General features: G+C 36.9%; 1 protein-coding gene and 1 long non-coding RNA gene across 3 annotated transcripts; both read left to right on the top strand.

The window, feature by feature from the left end:
• Positions 1–5,981: 5,981 nt before the first annotated feature.
• Positions 5,982–10,214, top strand: LOC105171105 (altered inheritance of mitochondria protein). 2 transcript variants are annotated; one of them, XM_011092121.3, is made up of 5 exons: positions 5,982–6,366; positions 7,121–7,290; positions 8,140–8,197; positions 9,238–9,307; positions 9,729–10,214. In XM_011092121.3, exons 1-5 carry the CDS (start codon positions 6,063–6,065, stop codon positions 9,745–9,747), a joined length of 621 nt encoding a protein of 206 aa, XP_011090423.1. In that variant the 5' UTR covers positions 5,982–6,062; the 3' UTR covers positions 9,748–10,214. The 2 variants fall into 2 exon arrangements, with proteins under 2 accessions (XP_011090423.1, XP_011090422.1); XM_011092120.3 differs by having other exon boundaries at positions 5,983–6,366; positions 9,753–10,214.
• A 2,467-nt stretch (positions 10,215–12,681) lies between these two features.
• On the top strand, positions 12,682–14,632 carry LOC110012625 (uncharacterized). The gene is made up of 3 exons (XR_016067516.1): positions 12,682–13,558; positions 13,634–14,162; positions 14,238–14,632. It is a non-coding gene; the product is annotated as an uncharacterized LOC110012625 (long non-coding RNA).
• The last annotated feature ends 812 nt before the right edge of the window (positions 14,633–15,444 follow it).

Below are 15,444 nucleotides of genomic sequence, written 5' to 3'. Positions count from 1 at the left end.
AAAAATAAAATAACAATAAATGTATGGAAAAAAGTCGGTGTTTGGTTAGGGAGAATAATTGGAAGGAAATAGAACTGGATATATATGAAACCCTTTTGGTGTCTATTTTTTTAGTCCAAAATTGGATGAAAAAAGTGAAAGTAAAAAATATTTTGGACTAAATATATATAAATATACTTTCACTTTTTTCGTCCAATTTTGTTTGGCCAGAAAGACAAAAATATATATATTTTATTTTTATTTACTCTATTATCCACATATATAATTTTTCTCTAATTCTTTTTTTCTTCCCATTGATAATACCGGTATATAATTTTCTAGAAAAAGATAACCAAATCATAAAAAAAACTAGTACGTCATCAATCATTAGTAGCAACTTTTATATTAGTTAAGCTGAATAATTTAAAATAAATGCACAATACTCATTTTGATGAATATCTTTATTAATTAAAAATATTTTTGTTCTTGTTTGATGAATATTTTTACTAATAAGATTTTTAATTTTTTTTTATATAGTAAAATTATTTTAATATAATATTAACTTGTTTATTTTCTAACACTAGAAGAATTATAGCATTTAACTGTAGTTAATGACCATGATTGATAATAAATAGTCATAGCAAATAGTTATTAACCACAACCAGGCAATGGTTGTTGGCGTGACTTTTGCGAGGGTGGTTAAAACATTTTTCATGGCAAATATTTTGACCATATATAGCTCTTAGCCATGGAAAATAATTTTTCATAATGAAAAAATTAGTTTTTTCCATCAATTTTATTTAACAATTATTAATAGTAGTCATTACCATAATTTTTAACTATAATTACTAATATTGTAGTTAATAGTAATTTTTTTCTGGTGTTATATAAAATAAAGTGAAAGAATTAATCAGTAAAACTACAAAATAGTCTTTTTTTTAATCTATTTTCTCTTGCCAAACAAAAAAGTGTTTGAGATTTACTCGTCTATGTTACCAAATAATTTGAAAGAAAATTATTATTCTTTCCCTTTTCTTGCCTTTTCACTCCTCCTTCCACTTCTCATTTTATTTCTAAACGGATCCTCAATCAAGTTCTTGAACAAAGTATTTCAAAATTTTCGACCTTTATTTTAATTTATACTTTGTGAAAAAAATAATAAATTTTAAATTCTTTTCATATAAAGGTATTTAAAATTATTTTTTAAAATCTTTGTTTCACATTTTAAAAAAGAATCTTCCATGCTTTTTTCCTTTTTGTCTTTTATTATACAAAACAAAGAAACAATTAATTTTTAGGAATCGATTACAATTACATTATTCAATTATTAACTATCAATATGTATCAATTAACAATGTCATGTACGTATAACTAACAAATAACTATTATTACAACAAATCATCAATCATTATTAGAATAGACAAATACCCACACATACACATTTATGGAGTCTTAATTTCGTCAATTTAAATTATATATATTCAAAGAAATCCTAAACTAAATGATTAGATCTAGTCAAATTTAAATCAATCATATAATCAAACCAATTCAGATGTCTGCCATACCCAAACATGTGCATCTAATAATTTAATCTTAAAAATTAGTTTTTTATTAGTTAATTTTATTTAAATTTAAATACTTATGAAAAAAATTATTGACAGCACAAAATTAAAGTTCTCTAAAATGTCACATTAGAAATGACTTAGGACTAAAAAAGAGGTTAATTAAAGAAAGGGAAAATATTTTAGTTTGCTAAATATGCCTAAATATTAATTTTAGTTTGATAACTATGCTCATATTTTTTAGGTTCAGTAACTTTCAAAATGGCTTATTTTTAGTCTTCTAACGGATTTTTGAACAATTTTACCCCCATACTACTTTTAAAGAGCAGTTTTAATCCATATCTATTTGCATTTTATTGTTAATGCTCGCCTAAAATGGTATTAGGGCCTAAATTTATTGAAAAAATATTTGTTTATATTACATTTAGATATTATTTATCCACTAATAGAGGAGGCTCTTAAGAGCAAATTGAATCGAACGAAAATTCGAGTTACAAAGAAAATAGGGAATATTTCTAGATTCTAGAAATACAAAGAAGGAAATTTCTCAAGGAAATTCTTGACAGATGTTACAAAGGTCCCAAGAGGATTGACCCAAATCTTCTCACGCTAGAAGAGGAGCAAGAATAGTTGAGGAACTTTCAAATTCGACAGATACTACTAGGAAACACGGTGAGGCGTTTATACTCCACTGAAGTCCATGGTAGAATCCCAACCAAAAGAAGCGGAACGCGTAAATTCTTGCATAGTTACAGTTCTAAAAATTTTGATTAAAGGAACTGACTGGAAAGAACTCAAGCTGGATACCTCGAAGATCTCCCAAGATCTGAAAGAAATACAAAAGATAGTTCAAAACTATGGACATAGGTCAATTCATATACCTATGGAAATAGAAACCTTAAGCCAGAAGATAAATGAGATCCTTAAATTCCTTCTAGATCTACACAAGGATCTTACAGATCTCAAGTCAGAAATTGCAGATCTAAAGAGAAACCAAAGGGAGAACCCCTGAGATATCAAAATCCAGACAAGATCGAATCAGGAGCACCCTTGGAACAGTACATCTTCCACACCAGAAGGGGAAGGCCACGGAGATTCCAAACCCGAAGTCCAGAGACGATCTGATTATCGCATCTATCAGATCTATAAAATGATGGAGGTAATGAGAGCGGATCTATCAGATCTACAAGAATTGACGGGATCTTTTTCCCAACTCGGGATTGTGGATTTAGTCAATTTTGCCAAACCAATGAAATCACTCCAGCATTACCATTGCCTGAGGGAAGTACATGTTCGGGAAGTACATGTTCTAATGATCCTCCACAGGATCATTCGATGAGAGAAAGTGCGGATTTACACACTAATGCCACTCCGACGTTCGTGGGAACTAGGCTAAAAGAGAATCCAGGAAGAAATCCTAAAAAGGAGCCTGAAAATACACCTTGGGTAAGAGCCATGCTCCAGCCCCAACATCCATATGGCGCTATACTTAACCTAGATATTATCGATTTCTGAAATACCGAAAAGTTGATAGATAGGTTGCAACCATCAAGATAGCAACAACTACCCTAGAGTTCGACAAGGAAAACTTCATAAAACTTGTTGAGTTGAGCTTGGAGGGATTTGTGAAGATTGGATGGGGTAATATCCCAGAAGATACCAAAGCCAGCATCCTTGCCAGAGATCCAAAAGGCACGATTGTAGACTGACTAGGAAGGCTTATCAAAATACACTACATCGGTGATGGAGACTTCAAATGAGGTAGAGCAGAAAAGGCTAAAGAATATGCAAAAGCTCTCTTCAGCCTTGAACTAAGAAGTATTTGTGCTGTAGATGAATATTTCTATTTGTTGTGCAAGTATTTCTTCAAGAATGGAATAGCAACGAAAGTAGTAGCTCCAATGTTCTTTGCAAAAATATGTAGACCATGGAGGAAAATGTTGATCTAGTCATACAAAGTACCTGAAGGACAGCTAGATTCAGTTGAAAGGAGAATGTTTTTCCTTAAAGACAAACTGAGGGATTGGTGTTATCAAGCATCCATCCAGTAAAAAAAGACTGAGAGGTAAAATTAAACGAACTCCTCTCTGTTGTGATAACAACGATTTTCTGACTATTATAAGAGAATCGAGCGAGCCGAGGAAAAGGAGGAAGCAAAATAGTGACTCCTACCCTAGGAGTTCTAGAAGAACCTTTTCTCGACGAAGATCATGGTGGTCCAAGTCAAAAGCCAGAACATATAAATCTGAATAGAGAACAGGACCAACAAGGGCTTCATCTATACGAACAGATACAAGGTCCACCGGAAGAGCCCCTACAAGAAGAACTTTCAGACGGGCCCATACCCGAACCAATGAAAGTTTCAAAGACTGCAATTGCTGGACTTGCGGGGCAAGAGGACAAATATCTCCAGACTGCCTGCAAAAACGTTGTGAATTGAGAAAATTTGAAGCCACGAATGATATTCTAGATACAGTATACTATGGCGATTTGGTACCCATCTACCAATTTGAAGATCTTCCATCAGACGAAAGTGTCTTTGAGGAGGAAATGGAGACTGATTCGGATGGATCTTCAACCGAATCAGAATAACTATAACGAGGGGGATAGGCTTCAAACCTCCGAAAGCCTGTCAGGATTTTTTTCCAGAATGATGGTGTAAAAAAAAACTATGGGAAGAATCATGCGATAAGATTCCAACCTCAGCCCATATAACGGATTTAGGATTGGAGGAATTGGGAAAGTCCTGAACAAGATAGGACTGAATCAAAGGAAACATCACATAATCTACAAAGTAAGTATTCATTCTAGGATTGCATACAACCTAGCAGACCAAGAGTTTAATAGAGTCTTAACCCTTCACCAAGATTTTAAAAGAAAAAATCTAATGAAAGAAGGTAATAGACCATATTCTATAACTTATAGAATTGCATATGCCCTTTCTAATACGTATCATTTAGATTTATTTCTTAGGAAAGAGTATATTGAAATTCATAGAATTTTCAAGAAATTTACTAAGTAATGACACCAGATCCAATAAGGATACCTAGAATAGGTGGTGTTGATATTATCATAAAAGATCACCCAATTTTAGATAGAACACTTAGTTCTAGAACTGAGTTTTGTAGAAGGATGTCCTTTTCGGAAGAAAGGATTACAGGCTACAAAGGAAAAGAGAAAGAGTCATTAAAAACTTTAACTCATCAAGAGATTAGGGTAGATAATGTAAAACTTAGATGCCTGAAGGATGGAAAGAAATACAGGTTATAGTTGACATCACTAAGAAAGATAATTTTTTTCCCTTGTGATGACTTATATCATTTGCAGCAACCTGCTGTTGGTAAATATGAAGGCATGTTAGAAATAGCAGGTCATGAAATTCTAGTTGCAGGTGTAGCAGGACAAGAAAAGGGGACTATGACTTCGGGGTTAAATTTTCTCGAAAATCATAAACTATGGGGAAGAAAAGGTAACGACATAGAATTTAGTCTTGATGGTGTTACCATAAAGATTGAATGGCGAGTCCCTTCTCTATCTACATATCTGTTGGTATGTTATATGATCAGTATAAGACAGAGTATTTTGCAGCTTATATTGATTCAGGATAAAAAAATTACACGGCAAAATTTGAAGTTTTCCCTAAGGAAGCAAGGAAAACCTTACCCGTTATTACAGGAAGAGATTTTTCACAAAACATCTTGATACTCAATAAGAAAATATGAGAAGCCAAGATCATGATCGGAGGAGCATTTGGATCACCCTGGTTTAGGGTAAAAACACCTCCTATTTACTTTCATGATACAGGTGCCGATATCTTGCTAGGTAATAATTTCGTTCAAAATATTTTCAAGATAGATGCAGGATAATCAAAAAAATTTGTTAATATGTACTACTAACTGTTGTAGTGATATACATGTGTTGTAAAGAGAAAAGCCATTTCACAAGATAATGCCTATAAATTTTCGCAGCAAACGTGGTGATTTTGATGCCACATTAACTCATCCAAAAATGCAGGATAAGAGAAAATTTAGTAAAGTTCTTTTGTCTTTCAGGCAATAGGGACTCATAGATCGTGATAGCTTCTATAAGGAATCCGAGGAGAAAATTATAAACCTTAAGGAAGCACTACTGGAAATGAAATCGCTAGAAATTAGCGAGAAAAGCCTATTGGTGCTTCAATTAATTAATATATTATTATTTTTATTTTTTAAATTAAATAATTATTATTAACTTACCCACTCATCATGATTTTAAACAGCTATTTTTGGTAGTTTTTCTTTCTCATTTATTTTTATCTTATATAATATATATTATCTTATATATATTTGAGATAATTTTTAACTTAATATAATTTAAGAAAATATTTTATTTTCAATATTTTATGAAAATTTATGAACATCCATAAGATGTGACACACTTACTAGTGTATATATAATTAGTTGGAGTGGAGAAGCAAGAAAACTATCTTTGGTTCTTCACAAAAAGCACAAGAAATCAAGTGCACCACAGGTACTGCTGGTTATGGCGGAAGAGAGAATGAAGGGCGAAGAGGAGAAGAGAATCCCACGCGCGGAAATGGCAGAATCCCCTACCGCTGAATCAATCATCGCTTCTGTCAATTCGAAGGCGGAGGACTCAAATCAGCTGAAGCAAAACGATCGCAGCGCATCTCCTTCATCCTTAACAAAGAATACCAATCCTGCAGATGCCACTAGTAATGGGAACAAGGCGAAATCATGCAAAGGGTGTCTCTATTATTCGTCACGTTTCAAGGCCGATTCTCGGAACCCTCTATGCGTTGGCCTTACCCGTTCCCTTCCCAGTGGTAACCCTAATTTCCCCTGCTTTTATCGTGTTCTTGATTTTCGCAGCTTGGCCTATTTTCTTTGGGGGTTTTGCGGTTAACGCCGAACTGATGTTTGAGGTCTTGGATTCCCACCATTCCTTTTATTGTGGGTTTGTTTCATCGCCTTGTTTTTGGGTTTTTCCTCCTTGTTTCTTTGATTTTTCTTTTCGAAATTCTATGGCGTTCGAATTTTGTTTCTATGTAGATGCGGTTTCATATATAGAGAAAGATAGCAACTCCTAGCGTGGGATATAATATTTGTGTTTTTATACAGTTCTGATGGAAATAAGAAGATGCGGACCCAATTGATTGGAATATTTGCTTTCGTGTTTTCTTTTGGCAACAGATGTGCTTATTAGTTATGGCCACCATGGGTGTTTCTAGTAGTATATATCTGATCGAACAGATGCTAGAAAATAAAAAGCCTGATTCTGATTGACGTTTTACTAGATACCTGGGTGTTAGAGAGTGGGTGATGTTGATGTCTGTGTGCTACATTTTGTGTTTATAACATGATTGTAAAGTTTCTACTGCATTTGTTGTGGATGCTTGAAACTCTATGCAGCATGAGAAAATCATGGAGATGATTCAAACTTTATGGCTTGTGCTTGATTGCATATTGAGTAATGTACGTAATGTGTTTCCCAAGTTATTCCATTTCATATTCTTCCATTTCTCCTATTAATCACCGGAGATAATGTTGCAAGTGGATTTGATTTCTTTTGATGAATAGTACCTCAACATATGGTCGGACAATCTGAAATGGAAGCATCTAAAGAGGGTAGAAACCTAGCAGATTTTAGATATGCCTGCGTCGGCTATTCTCTTTACTCGGACCATAAAGAACAAGCCTCAAAGGGGCGACAGACTCAAACAGAATTGCCAGTTTGCGTAGGACTTGAGGTTAGTTTTCAGAGTGCATTGTTTATCTGGCTTGGTTTGATTTCTTTGAAGCATGGGAAGATTGTAGTGAAACAGTTGTGTGAGTTTTTATCTCTTTATTTAAGGAAAAAAAATTGTAGTAATTTCGTCCCGTGTATGTTTTATCCAAGAAAACTTTATGTTCATGCCTTTTAATTTACCATCAAAATTGACATTAAGAGAATGGAAAAATCTTTAGGAGCCTACTAGATGGTCAAGTAAGAGCAAAGAGTTTAAGAAATTTTGGGAACATGGAGCAAGATCGCGGCAAGGAGATGGAAGTATGTGAGTAGGTTTTGTTCAAATTGCAGATTGAAGGAAGAATGTTGAGGAAATTCTAATTAAGGGAAAGAATAGTAGTGGGTTAGGGAAGAATTGCATGGTAAAGCACTTCTACTAATCATTGAGCTTTTGTTGGATTGAGTTGAGATACTCTTTTGTTGAGTGATTGAGACACTTACCGCAAAATCCATATGCTTCTCTAAGTGGTAGCATGTTGAGTAACTCAAGTTATTGATCATGTTCATGAGTTCATGGCTAAACCATACTGGTTTCTTTCACTTAAACATGCAAATACTTAAAATAAAGTCCATATCTTTGTGTATAATTAATATATCTCATTTTGGTTGTTAGAGAGGATCATTCATAAGTTACCCTATGTAGGTTATTGGTTAGTGATAGGTGAATGCAAAAGAGTAGTGGATTTTGATGGTTATCATAATTTTTTGTTTCAACTTTTTCATGTCAATCAGTACCATGTCTTGCGAGCGCTGTTCGTGTCTTCTTCTTACTACATATAATGGTACTTACTTTATTTAGCCTTTTACGCAGGTTTTAGTGGATCGCAGAGTTAACGCTTCTGATTCTACTCATATTCATAATAAAGAAGGTATCCTCTTCTATGTTTCTTATTGATGAAATGTCATTTACAAACTTCATTCATGACTTAAAGACACAGATTAGTTGGAGCACTTCATTGATTACTATTCACGAGGCTAGTATCAAGAAGAAGGTCAATTGGAACTCAAAAAAACTAGGTGACGTCTTAGGTGGTCCATCATTTGAAAAAGAAAATGAACTGAATGGAACTAGTGAGGCAAGAGTATTAGTATTTTTGTTCTGCTGTTTTGAGAAAGGGGTAGTGAAAATATTGTTGGAAGAAAACAAACGGAAGTTACAGAACAAACTATAATTACCGAAAATATGCAAGGTCAAATATGTAATCTATTGGAGTTTTCCACAGAAATTATTATGAGGACTTGGCCGTGCTTAACATGCCTCATGATATTGGTTTCTTAGTAAAAAAAAAATCTTAGTGAGTTTAAGTTTTCAATCATCATTGAACGGCATGATTAATGATGAATGTAGTTGTACGGATTATTTGAAACAAATGTGAAAACATTAATTTATTGGTCTGGTTTCCCAACTTGCAAAATCTTCTACAGTCATTTTCCATCTGTTGGTCTATTCTAATAAAGATTATTCTCAAACTGAATGCATAATCAAGCTGATTTATTGTTTCACTTCTAGTCTGCACCTTCTGAAATTTGTACTGATAAATAATGCATGATTTTTACTTTTCTTTTTCCCCCTATTTCGATTAAATACTGACTTAGGGGCTTCATGTGTATGCCAACACACTAGGCACAATGTCTTTCAATTCTTTCCCTTTTTCTTTTTTTCTTAATGCATATGTGCTCTTTCCATATGTAATACTGGCATGACCATGTTTGAAGTACTAGTAAAAGAGTCTTTTGTATTTTGAATTACATCTCTCGAACAATGAAAATAATATCCCTGTAATAGAATACATCTAGGATATTTATTTGCTTAAGGTCCAGTTAGAGCTGCTTCTTGAAGTTACGACGGTTATTTTGTGATACACCTTGGAGCAAAACTTCAAATAATCTATGTTATTGCTTCTCTCAGATGGCAATGGATTGCCTCAGCATCGATTACCTAAACCAACTAATCCAACGGGGGATGAGTTTTTTAGCAGGCAAGCTCCTATATGTTCCATTTTGCAATTATATTACCATCTTGTAGCTGTCTACCAGGTTTGAGCATATCATAGTCTTGTAACTCTTGTTGCCAGCATTTCTATCTTGAATGGGCTTTCGTGTTTAAATAATGTTCAAGAAATATCCAATGTATTTAGTCACATAATTATATGCTAGTCTTCGCTCTTACCTTGAGCCTGAATGCAGTATTACAATTTCAACAAAATCCTATTTTACAACAACCATCGTAATAGAATTATCGACTAGTTCAACTCAAACTGAAAAATATTGCTGGCTTCTAACTCACTATTCAATGAAGCTTGACCTGAAACAACTGCGTCCAGCTTTATTTACTTCCAAGTGACTTTAACGGAACCTTTTCTTGTGCTTGTCTACGTTCTAATTATTGAGTTCTACCAGAATATCTCTTCTTTTCTAATGCAGGTTTACTCGAAATGCGAACCTGGTTGCAAACGGCGTAGTCAAGAACATACGTAAAGTCGGGAATCAAATAAAACAGAGTCTTGATGACATACTGTATCCCTACAGAAGAAGACCGAAGTAAGAGGCTGATTCAGCGTGTCTGGAAAAATAAAATGTGGTGGAGCAGGAATCAACCTTGAGCAATAATGTAATATACCTCTGCTGTCTCCGTTTACTGCATTCCTCTTCTCCTTGTTCAAATTGGTAACTCACATCAAGGACAGGAGAGGCAATTTTTTTTGTTCTTATATATGGATAACAATTATGTGGCTATTTCTGTACCGATCTTTTGGTTGTGGGAAGTAGGAATTCTGTTATAGGCTGCATGTCATAGCCTGTACTGTATGCTTCATTTTATTACTGTAAAGTGACAACTGTGGAATTTACCAAGTTTAAATCATGGTCTTCCTTAGGAATGTCGAAGTGGAAGTTGTGGTCTGTATTTGATTTGTCCATCATTATGACTTAAAAATAGAGTTATACTTCATAGTGTGATTGATTTGAGGCATGGCTTCTAACTTGGAGGGTGGAGGGGAATGGAAGGCTGATAGATAAATGTGTGATAGAAATAGAAATATGTTTGGATTAGGGGTGTTCAACCAAATTGTCCAACCGATTGGTCTAATTCAAATCGTACCGTAACTTGCGGGATATGGATAGGGTGGGTTGGGTTGGAAAACAATAAATGTGGGAAAGGGGGAAGTCCACCACTTGTACCCCTAGCAAACACAACACATCAATCAATAATGCTTCCAATTCACTTATTGCATATGATTAAATTTCTTAGTTCAACAAGCTCAAATGTTTTATACTCAAGTACATAATTTTAAAGTCGAGCTTATTTTTTTTAAAAAAATAATAATTTATTAATTATATTAGATTAAAAACGAGATTTATTTTTTATTTGATAAAAACATATTTCTAATTTAAAAAATCAATAATTAATATAAAAAATATATATTAATAATATTAATTAATTAATTATAAAATTAAAAAGCATATTACATTAAATTAATCTAATGTTAGGAATATACAATTTCATATTATTTTTATTATATGTCTAATATTAGTTTAGTAGTATTATAATTAGTAAACATATAATAAAATTATCCAAATACTTGCACATAATCTTGGTACAAATATATATTCTCAAATAAATATAAAAATTGATGCATGTAAAAGTAGTACAGGTCTATCAAACTTGAACTACTACTTTTGGATCTGGGTCAACGAGTATAAGATCCTAAGAAAGGGAACCTATAAGATAACACGTTAGCACTTTGATGTCCAAGTTAGTACTGGGTTTAAGAATAGATAAATACAAAAACTAAAACATAGTGAGAGATCAAGATATGATGACCAGATTATGAGAGATAGTATGTCAATTTCACGAAAGAGTGCTGTATGAATGTTAATAATAGTGCTTGAAAGTCGAGAGATAGAGTGTCCCTAGTCCCAGGGACCAAACCTGCATTTATAGAGGGGTGCTGTTGGGGGTCTGTACTCTTTTCTTCCTTCTCAGGGGCAAAGGATAAGAGTGGTTAGATAAGTCATGCTTTGCCTTTATCTGTGTCCATAATCATGTATCTTCTGGTTAGGGGAGACCCCTCGCAAACAGGGAGTCTCAATTGCCCAGGAGTCCTAGTTGCCGAGGAATCCTGGTCTTTATGGAATTCTCCCTTATCCGCATTGTGTCTCTAGGCCTGACGTGGTTTGATGTGGCGGCCAACTAGAATGCTAGCCACCTGTCACGTGGAGATTGCCAAATGTGGGCCTTTGAGCTGATCCTCCCTCTTGGGTTATATTATGAATATGGTACAGGAATACCTTGGGCCTTCGTCTTCCATCTCGGGCTAGGGGGTCTCCTGGGCCGTTGAGTCGTACATTGAGTGGCCTTGAACCTTGTTGTTCTTCTTGGGCTGGGTCTCCATGGGCCATGTGCATCATTCAGTCCCCCCATCTAAGGAAGAGGGTGCTCGTGGACTCCTTCTTAGAGTAGGAGATCCTTCATATGTGAGGGAGCCTTCTTTGTACTATCTCAAGAGGACCGTAATTCTCAATTGTCCCCCATCTCTGTTCTTTTCCCTCTTCTTTTTGAAGTATTGAGTTTCGCTCTCTGTATCTTTGTCAGTGTTGAAATGATGGCTAAGGTTAAATCTAACCATCATGACTGTTGCCCTGGGGGGGCATTTGATAACCGCCCTTACAAGCGCCTGCCCTCCTTTGTAACCGTCCAGTGGAAATCGGTTACAAAGGTGAACGTGGGAGGTAACTTCTTCCACTCTCCTAAATTCAAGGCATAATCCCCCCATCTCTTCCTCATCCTTCCACTTTACGAGTTTTGGAGATTACTCTTTTCTACCAAGTCTGTAAGTGCTACTTTTCCATCTTCATCCTTAGCTCTTTCATCCTCATCATATTTTCTTTTTGTGCATTCATGACTTTCTCCGATGAGTCAGTTAGGTTCGTAAGGGAAACTCTTCCAGGCGATGATCCTTGGTGGCGACTTTGAGGAGAATGGGCCCTAGCTCATCTAAACCCTCAAGTGGCTGACGGTGGAGCTTGCCTACCGCCCATCATTTGTTGGATGAGGCCTCCGAGTAGGAGGAGATGGGGGTAATGAGGAAGAGGGGTCCTTCCCTGGAGAAGAGGAAAGGGAGACGTCCCTGTCGCCAGCGGACTGGGGCCTTCCTGTCTTAAACTCGGCACCATCCTCCAGTTAGGAAAGGAATTTCATGTCCCTTCATCATTCACTATTTATGTCCCCTCACCCACTAGTCGTCCCCATTCTCCCCCTCCCCTCCAAACTGCTTAAGCTTCTTTTCTTCACAATTGGGGTTAGGTCTACGTTTTTCCATCCCTTCTTTTTACGCCAATGTTCCTCGTTTTTTTCAAGTGACTTTAAATCAATTAGTCCCTAAAAGCTTTCACCCAATGTTTTCACTTAAAATGTATGGAGATTGGTGTTTTTTGTTTTTCCCCTTGTCGAGGGGTGTCCTTGCCTGTCCCCAGTCTCCCAAAGCGCTAGAAGAATAGTCTTTTCTATATATTACCTCCTCGTTCCTGGACTTTTTCAGATTGTTGGATACACAACCCTCCTCCTGCTATAAATGTTAGTGAAAAGACGGTTGCCCTCTCCTCTTTGTTGGAGGAGTTTAATGAGAAACCCTATGATTGTCGAGCCTTGATTGACGCGGCTCCTAGGACATTTTGGCCTGAGACCTCGGGTGGAGCCCTTGGGTGTTTGATATTCTTCTTAATTTTGATATTTTTTATCCCGGTATGAGTATAACCATCTTTCACTTTTTTCTTTGACAACGGATATCATATTTAGCAAATTGATGCATGATAATGTCTTGGGAGGGCATGCAGCAAGGAACCCTCCATCCAGGTCTTCTAAGGGGACTTCGACCTCCAGTAAATCCAAAGGAAAGCGGCATGCTCCATTAGCTCCAGGGACCACGCTTGGGACCTCTTCCAAGAAAACCAAGATGAGCCTTTGGACACTCCTCCGACCAGCTCTGCAAGACATTCCGCACACCTCCTCCCCCTTCTCCCTTCGGGATGAGGGGGGTGTCCCCTTCAAATCTTTTCGCACTTCCTCAAACAGCTTGTACACTCGCCCATCCTTGGAGCAAGAGAAGGAGAAGGACTCCCCCATGGTGGTTGAGCTTATGAGGGGGATGCTTACTTCGGGGGATAAACGCCTTCTTGCATCCATTACTCAAGAGGAGCCTGAAAGGATGATATCTACATACTTGGTCAAGGTATATCTTCTTAGTCTTTTCGCTTCATATTTTGCTCTTTTAAGTACTTGTCTTGATTTTCTTCTTGTGTTTCAGGCAACCTCTCTATGTGAGGAGTTCTTATGCCCCCAGGGGGCCCCTCCTGTCTCTCAGGGGATGCCCAGAGGTGGAAATTGGAGGACAAGGTGGAGCATTGGGTACTGAAATGTTGAATTGAAGGAGGCAAAGAAGGAGGTTGTGGGTCACTACCAGCAAGCAGAAAAGGATTTAAAGAAGCTGTAAAAGGAGGCTACTACTCAAGCGGAGGCAGTTAGGAAGGCAGCTGAGCAGGCCAAACTTGATTTTCCTAATACTAAAGAGGGCCAACGATACTTGGAGGCTTACTGGGCCAGCCGTCTCCTGGAGTTCAAGAAGTCAGTGGACTTCCAAGGAGATGGGGCGAAGATAGCTACGCCCTTCTTGGTGTATGGTTTCATAGCTTATAAAGAGCAGTTCATGGCTCTGGGGTATCCCCCAACTGGAGAAGAGCCTTTATTTCTCAATCTCGAAGTTGTGTTGGATGGTGCTCCAGACCCCTTTGTTTATCCTTCGGTTCCCATGACCGAAGCTTTTCCTGTCGAACTAGGTAACCTTCTTTCCTTCTTTTTCAATTATTCACAATTCTGCCTTATTTCATACTGACTCGAGGGGGTCCTTACAGAGGAAGATTTGGAACATATATTGGGGGAAGTTGAGGCTGAGGTAAGAGGTCCCCTCCCTTGAAGCCACACTAACTCTGCAGCGGGGGACACCTTGAGTAAAGGAGTGTCAGAATCGAAGGAGGAAGACGCCCCTCCTGCTGCTGATGGAGGAACCCAAGATGCCCCCAACCCTAACAGCTAGACCAAAGAGAAGAAGGAAGACCCCGCCTATGGGGTGAAAGAAGAAAAAATGTACTTGACCCCCTCTCCCCTTTTCGAATTTTTGGAACAACTGGTTCACTTGTTTTGCTCCTTCCCCCACTATGGGTGTGGATGAAATAATATTTTCTTTTTCTTGTTTTTGTCGAATGTTGAATTTGCTTTTCTTTGCCCTCCCTCGGGCAAGTTTTAGGCTTGGGCCGTAATACGTTACTTCATGATTTCTCCTTCACTTCCCTCTTTGATATTTATTATTTAATTCGTGCTATATCATTTGTCTATCTCCTTGCTCTGACTGCTGGGGTATTTCTGACTGAAGGGGGACCTTTTATACGTCAGATCTATAGGTATTCTGCTGAGTGCTATCAGTTTCACTCCTTAGATTGCCATTTTTTTCTCTAGAAATAGGGTTAGTTTACATGGGATTTTGTTGGAATAAATATGCATGTAAATAGAAAGAAGGGCATTCGAGGGCTTCGTACAGGGTTTAGGGTCCCCCTGATGATGGATGTCTGTGCATTTCTTCAAGGCTTACTCCTATGTTGGTTTGTGCCTCGCCCTAATTTCATACAGAGAGTGTGAAAGAATGTCATACCTTTGTGGAGGACGCCCCTAAGCTAAGGATACTTGAGATACTTGAGAAAGGTGTACCATAGTGCTTGTTGAGGGTGTGCTCTGGGAGGACTTTGACTGAGGAGGATGTCCTTGAAGATGATTTATTTTCTAAGGGGGGGATGTCCTTCAGAAATACTTATTTATTAAGAGGGATGTCCTATAGAAGGACTTATTTCTTTAGGGGAATGTCTTTGATGAGGACTTATTTGCTGAGAGAGATGTCCGTCATCATGCATAGAATTTTTTAAGATTGTGTATGCTCCATGGATAGGGTAGAGGATGCCCTTCGGCATCTTCTAACTGGTAAGCTCCTCGACCTAATACTCCAGTTAAGGGTGGGCGAACAGGTCGGGTTAATCGGGTCCCGACCCGACCCATTCGGGTAAAGACAAA

Source organism: Sesamum indicum, linkage group LG9 (genome assembly GCF_026168435.1).
Source record: "Sesamum indicum cultivar Baizhima isolate 11 linkage group LG9, ASM2616843v1, whole genome shotgun sequence".
Classification (NCBI taxonomy): Eukaryota; Viridiplantae; Streptophyta; class Magnoliopsida; order Lamiales; family Pedaliaceae; genus Sesamum; species Sesamum indicum.
This window is presented reverse-complemented; position numbering and strand designations above follow the sequence as displayed.

Coding starts and splice junctions, on each gene's coding strand:
- LOC105171105 (XM_011092120.3), top strand. CDS start 6,063: ATGGCGGAAGAGAGAATGAAGGGCGAAGAGGAGAAGAGAATCCCACGC. Junction 6,367..7,120: donor TACCCGTTCCCTTCCCAGTG/GTAACCCTAATT, acceptor TTTGATGAATAG/TACCTCAACATATGGTCGGA. Junction 9,308..9,752: donor GGGGATGAGTTTTTTAGCAG/GCAAGCTCCTAT, acceptor TTTCTAATGCAG/GTTTACTCGAAATGCGAACC.